This window comes from Myotis davidii, unplaced genomic scaffold (genome assembly GCF_000327345.1).
Source record: "Myotis davidii unplaced genomic scaffold, ASM32734v1 scaffold600, whole genome shotgun sequence".
NCBI classification, from domain to species: Eukaryota; Metazoa; Chordata; class Mammalia; order Chiroptera; family Vespertilionidae; genus Myotis; species Myotis davidii.
Genome location: NW_006291976.1, coordinates 188,180 through 194,497, shown reverse-complemented (window position 1 = coordinate 194,497; position 6,318 = coordinate 188,180). Strand labels below are relative to the sequence as shown.

General features: G+C 42.2%; 1 protein-coding gene across 1 annotated transcript in view; it reads right to left on the bottom strand.

Annotated features, from left to right (window-relative positions):
* Nucleotides 1–337: 337 nt before the first annotated feature.
* ALKBH8 (alkB homolog 8, tRNA methyltransferase) overlaps nt 338–6,318 on the bottom strand; it is a 55,980-nt gene continuing 49,999 nt past the window's right edge. Inside the window, exons 11-12 of the mRNA XM_006765339.2 lie at nt 2,673–2,822; nt 338–1,040 (exon numbers count right to left, since the gene is read on the bottom strand). Of these exons, the coding sequence (XP_006765402.1) occupies nt 486–1,040; nt 2,673–2,822 (705 nt within the window). The 3' untranslated portion in view covers nt 338–485. The remainder of the gene's footprint in view (nt 1,041–2,672; nt 2,823–6,318) is intronic.

The following is a 6,318-nucleotide window of genomic DNA, read 5'->3' as shown; positions in this document are numbered from 1 at the left end:
CCATCCCTGTTCCTCCCCATAGGAGAAGCCTACATGTATGGGTAAAACAAGGTCAGCAATAGTAGTACACTAAATGTTTCCTAACTAATCTCCACTTTCAAACTTCTCTCAGGTGCACTCCTTTAGTACTTTACAAGTTTTCTCTTTAATTAAAAAAGACTGCTACCCTAGCTGGCTTTGCTCAGTGGATAGAGCATCGGCCTTTGGACTAAAGAGTCAAGGACACGTACCTTGGTTGCAGGCTCCTCCCCAGCTGGGCCCTGGTCGGGGCATGTGCAGGAGGCAACCAATTGATGTGTTTCTCTCACATCAATGTTTCTCTCTGTCTTTCCCTCTCTCTTCCCATCTCCCTAAAGATCAAAGGAAAAATATCTTTGGTTGAGGATTAACAACAGCAACAGCAAAAAAAGACTGCTAATTTAGTCTGCTTTTTAAGAAAAAGGCTGAGTGTTTCTTTCCTGTCTATGATATGTTCATTGAGACCATCAGACCTTTTGAAGAATCACACACCAGTTCCCCTGGTCATAGTAGCTCTGCAGAATGCTGACATTATTCAAAGTCTGGCAGGCAGCTTCCAATTCTCCCTCACAGAACACATGGTAGTAACGATGAAACACAGGGCCTGGGTCATGGGTTCCTGCTGGACCAAATGGCTCAGTAGGTTTTTCTTTACTTGCATTTCCCTTAAGGTGCCAGGGAACCAATAAGTCTTGAGAATGAAAAGAAGTCCTGTTAGTGTGAATAGGCAGCTTGCAATTAGCCACTTCCTTTGAATTACATCTTCCTTTCTGGAAGTCATTAATGGAGGGTACGGAACATGCTGAATCTTGATGGCCCGTGTCAGGCATTGGCTCCACAAACTGCTCCTGTGCTGATAGATCACTGTTGATCTCTTGCCTTCCTTGACTAGTTCTGTTTTCTCTGAGATACTTGGACTTCTTCTTCTTATACTCTTGTTCCATCGCCCACACATAAATGAGTGCCTTCCCACCAGGTCTCAAGAGTCGGGCAAGTTCTTGAAGAGCTGCCATTCTGCGCTCCTAGCAAAAAAACATGTTGCCAATTATCAATCAGGAGGAGACAGAGAGAAAACAAAAATATAACTGACTGTAGGACTGCTCTCAATTAAGATAAATAGCCCAGAAAATCTAACAAAATATCTTCTATAAAACAAAAAAGGGGAAAAAAAGGTAAGGGGAATTTTGTTCTGTTACTAAGTGGTCAAAAAATAGTGTTGAAGAAGAAAAGGGAAATTTTTATTTCCACTAATAAAATAGAGCATAGAGTGTTTTCCATTTTGTTTTGTTTTGAATTCAGCTAAGGTTATAAATATACTAACTAAAACTGCTGGAGACTCCAGCATAGGGTGATCTATAGAGTTACTGCTTAGATTAGGGGAGAAATCACTGACATCCAAGGAAGAGGATTTTTTTTCCTATAAAAAATATAAAATTCACTTACTTTAAAATTCGAAATGTGACTAATGAGATGAGATAGAAACATCAATGATGAGAGAGAATCATTGATTGCTATCTCTTGCAAGCCCCCTATTAAGGATTGAGCCTGCAAGCCGGACATGTGCCCTTGACCAGAATCAAGCCTGGGACCCTTCAGTCCACAGGTTGATGCCCTATCCACTGAGCCAAACCAGCCAGGGCAAGTACCTTCCTTTTGAAAAAAGAAAAGGGAAAAAAACTGAATGGGAAGGAAGTGAGATTCTGATGTCAGGGATGAGTGAGAGTTGAGAAAGAAAAATGGAAACAGAAATAAAAAGGAGGCTCAAAGGCTGAGGGGTCTATTCAAGAGGCACAGAGTTCTCTTAAAATCTTACAGCTAAACTTTAAAGATGAGCAGGTTGCTGTGGACCGAGGCCACCGGGCTCTGAAGGACCTTAGGATGGCTGGGCAAAAACTTGCTCTAAAGGACACTGACCGGGTAGCTTTTGGGGAAGAGCACACCCCAAAACCGAAGGCCAGTGCTAACTCCTTGAACTCCTGAACTGAGACCCTCAGCTCCAGGTTGGCCACTCTACCTGAGAATCTATCTACCTGCTAGCACTTGCTACAAGGCCAAGGCAGCGAATGCTGGCTTGGTAGGTGACTTTGAGAAGCTTAATGACCTAAAGGTTCCTGTGCCAGAGGATAAATATAGTTCCCTGGTGGATGGTGAAGAAAGAGGAGATGTGAAGTTGTGTTGAGTTTTGGTCACTCTTAAAGGCCAGGATTGAGCAATATGGGAAAGAGCTGGAGAAGATGAAGAACATAATTCCATTTGATCAGATGACCACTGAGGATTTGAAAACAAGACAAGACGAGGCATCCCTACTGTCCTCCCAAGGCAATTGAGAATTTACAAACTTGAGTCTGGGAGAAAGTGCTGGCTCAAATATAATTAAGTGGTGAAAAAAATTTAAAGATGAGTAAGTCTCAAGGTAGGATAAAAGGCAGAAACATGTAGCAAAACGAACATTCAGTCCATTAGGCTTCTGTTTAACTAAGTACAACTCCCATGTAACTCATCTCCCTTCCACATGCTCTCTTAACAAGTGGTGCAAAATGTGACAAGAGAATGGAAAGAAAAGAAAAGCTAATACAAGTCCCAACTAGTAAAATCCATGAACATTTCCTGCCACTTTAGCTACAAGTTCTGGGAGAGAGAAAGACAGTACTTACTGCTGTCGCAAAATGGTGAATAACAGCAATGGAGATGCAGGCATCACAAGACCCACTGCGGACCGGCACTGCCAATGCATCGCAGACAAAGGCCTGAAACTGCCTCTCTCTACAAATGTCCACAAGGTTTTGGCTACGATCACAGCCAACCTAAAACAGAGAAAGTCAAAGCATCTTATTTAAATGGCATGAGAAATTAAGAGCGATAGATTTACTCCTTACCATAAAGTTAGGAGACAGATTTCATATGGTGAGATGGTCTAAGACCATGATATTATCGGTTTTTACGGCCAGTACAAAGTGAGAATATATAACTCACTGGACAGCATTTATTACCTTAACAAATATCAAACAGAACTCAAATTAGTGAATGTAAACAAATGACTAGAATAAGAATGACAGCAGTGGGTATGGGAGACTCTAATGGGTACCTTCATGATCACCATTCAGAATCTAGATCTCTTTGTAATATCACACACTTAAAAATGAAAACTATCCCATAAACATAGACATTCAATCTTTTGAGGGGAGCTACAAATAAGGGGATCTAAGCTATCTGTCATTACTAATAAACTATACTCTAATGGCCCAGAGAGTAGAAAAATAGCTGATTTTTTTTCCTGCTTTATACTTACTTGTGCAATCAGAAAATAAAATCCCCTAATAATAAAGAAGTAATTTATTTCATTTTTTTTAGTTATTGATTTTTGTTCTGCTAAACACCTAATCAATATATAAGAATGAAGTACTGAATTCAAAATTTATAAAATGATATTTAATTAAACCTTTCAGTATAACCAAACCATCCCATGGGAATGACAACACCGAAGGCAGCTAGCAGCATCCTTTCATCTTCCCCAGCAGGTGAGGTCTAACATACTTAGTGCATGTTCTGTGGGAAGTGTTTGGGGTTGGGATTGCCTATTTTTTCTCCAGCTTTGTTATTGTTGGACAGAGCTTTACTGTTTAGTTCTAACAATACTGTGTGTGCTTGTGTTGTGTGTGGAAGAGAGAGAGAGAGAGAGAGAGAGAGAGAGAGAGAGAGAGAATGAGAATGAATGCCTGAGCACATGTAAACTGAAGAAAGAATGGGAGGATTTAAGAAATTTTAAATCACTAATTAATAATTATGCCCAAATATTTCTTCTTAACACAACCTCTATATTAGAGAAAACAGAAGTAGCCACCTCAAGCTTCTAGTTCTTCACTTGAATTTGTGATGTAGTATTTGGGTTCCCTCAATCTTTCGCAGAATAAAAAATATGAATCTTCATGTCAAAGCAATTCTTACTGAGTTAAATCACACTGCCATGAGAGTCATACTTAATATGAATATGCTCGATATCTAAATGGCATTAAACAGCTACTGTACTCTTTACCCAGAGCTGCATTTGTTTCTGAGGTATAATACAAGGTACCAAGCTAAAGTATAGAATTTCCCTTTGATGTTTTAAGATGAAAAAGTACTAAGGGCACATTAATGACAACAGTGGCATGATTCCCAACTAATTGCTCCCTTTACCAGTGTAAGGTACATAACTGGCTTATTACTTTTATTTACTTCCATCCATATTTTGTGCCACTGAGCCAATAGTCACATCATCAAGGTAACAACACTACTCAACTAACATGTACACTAGATTTTGGTGCTCGCTAGCTCTTGTGACAATAAAATTCAGTTCATGGGAATAGAAGTTTCAAGTGTGACCAATTCTGACAGATTGCTGTACTTTGCTAAAAGTCAAATAGGAAGAAATCCAACTTGCCTATAAAACAAGTCCCCAGGGATAGAGCTGCACAGTTACTCAAAGGAGGAAAGTTACTATTGAGAACCACAGATAAAACAGAACTAGGAGAACAGCAGCCAAACAAAATCAGAGAAAATGTCCTTTCTCTTCACCCCTTTTTGCCAACAGAAGAGCAGGGGCAATTTTAGTCATAAAGTGCCAGGTCTACTGAAGGTCCCACTGATTGATGACCCGGCCATGCCTGGCTCTGGGCTTTCATCTCCCACTTATTTTATTTTTATTTATTTCAGAGAGGAATGATGAAAGAGAATCATTGATTGGCTGCCGTTTGCATTCTCCCTCAATCCTTTTGGGGATTGAGCCCACAACCTGGGCATGTGCCCTTGACCCGAATTGAACCTAGGACCATTCAGTCTGTAGGCCGACATTCTATCCACTGAGCCAAACTGGCTAGGGCCATCTCCCACTTATTTTAACTGAGTCTTCCATATACAATAGTTAAAGCATTGCTATTTTCTTCTCTTTCCTGTTTTTAAATTCCCCTAAGCTTTTTGTCCAAGGACAATACCAGGTACTTTAATTCTCCCTAATAATACTGTATAATGACAACAACAGGACAGAAAATGTCTTACTGATTTATTTTAAATATATATTTTTATTGATTTCAGAGAGGAAAGGAGAGAGAGAGAGATAGAAACATCAATGATGAGAGGGAATCATTGATTGGCTGCCTCCTGCACGCCCCCTACTAGGGGTGGGGAGACCGAACCCACAACCTGGGCATGTGCCCTTGGCCAAAATTGAACCTGGGACCCTTTAGTCCGTAGGCTGATGCTCTATCCACTGAGCCAAACCGGCTAGGGCGAAAATGTCTTATTTATAAATATTCACAGATATAAAAAGAGTCACACTTCTGCGTGTTGGATGGAGATCAATGACATAAAAACACATAGTAGATGGGCTTTAAATGGATAATTATACTCCTATATAATTTTTGAAATCTTCAACAAAACATAGACATGTAATTTTGAAAGTACAGATAAAATCCTATATAATAAAAGCCAAATATGCAAATTGACCAAACAGCAGAATGACCTGTCACTATGATATGCACTGACCCCCAGGGGGCAGACGCTCAACCCTGAAGCTGCCCCCTGGTGGTCAGTGCACTCCCACAGGGGGAGTGCCACTCAGCCAGAAGCCGGGCTCACGGCTGGCGAGTGCAGCAGCGGTGGCGGAAGCCTCTCCTGCTTCCACTGCAGCACTAAGGAGCAGTGAGCCGAGCTGTAAGGAGCAGCAAGCAGGCGGGTAGTAAGGAGTGAGGGGTCCCGGACTGCGAGAGGGTGGAGGCCGGGCTGAGGGACCCCACCACCACACCCCCGCGCCAGTGCACGAATTTTGTGCACGAGGCCTCTAGTAAAAAGATAATTAAGGGAGAAACTAAGATGGCGGCAGAGATAAACACCGGGAAATTAAGGCCGCTCACAACAATTGATTAATACCTCAGAGAAACAATACGGACTTCGTCCAGAACCATAGGAAGCCTGGCTGACTGTAAACTCTACAACTAGAAGGAAGGAAAGGCACACTGAGACCCAGAGAAGCTGCAGGAGAGAAGCGCAGAGGTACGGGGCTCGCGCGCGCGGAAAGGGGCTGGCACCCGAGGACGCGGCGGTCTTTTGGAATCCGGAGGGAGTCTCAAGCTCCCGAGGGCTCTGAACTCCAATCTCCAGTTTCAGGCGAGTCTCTGGGGACCCAGACTCATATGGGGGGAAACTGGACTGTCTGGCACCCGTTGGAATGCGAGGGCGGCTTTCTCTCAGAGGTGCTGGCAGTGATTACCGGGACACTGAAACTTGGGGCCTCTTAGCGTAGGACTGAGGATCAGCCATTGCTGT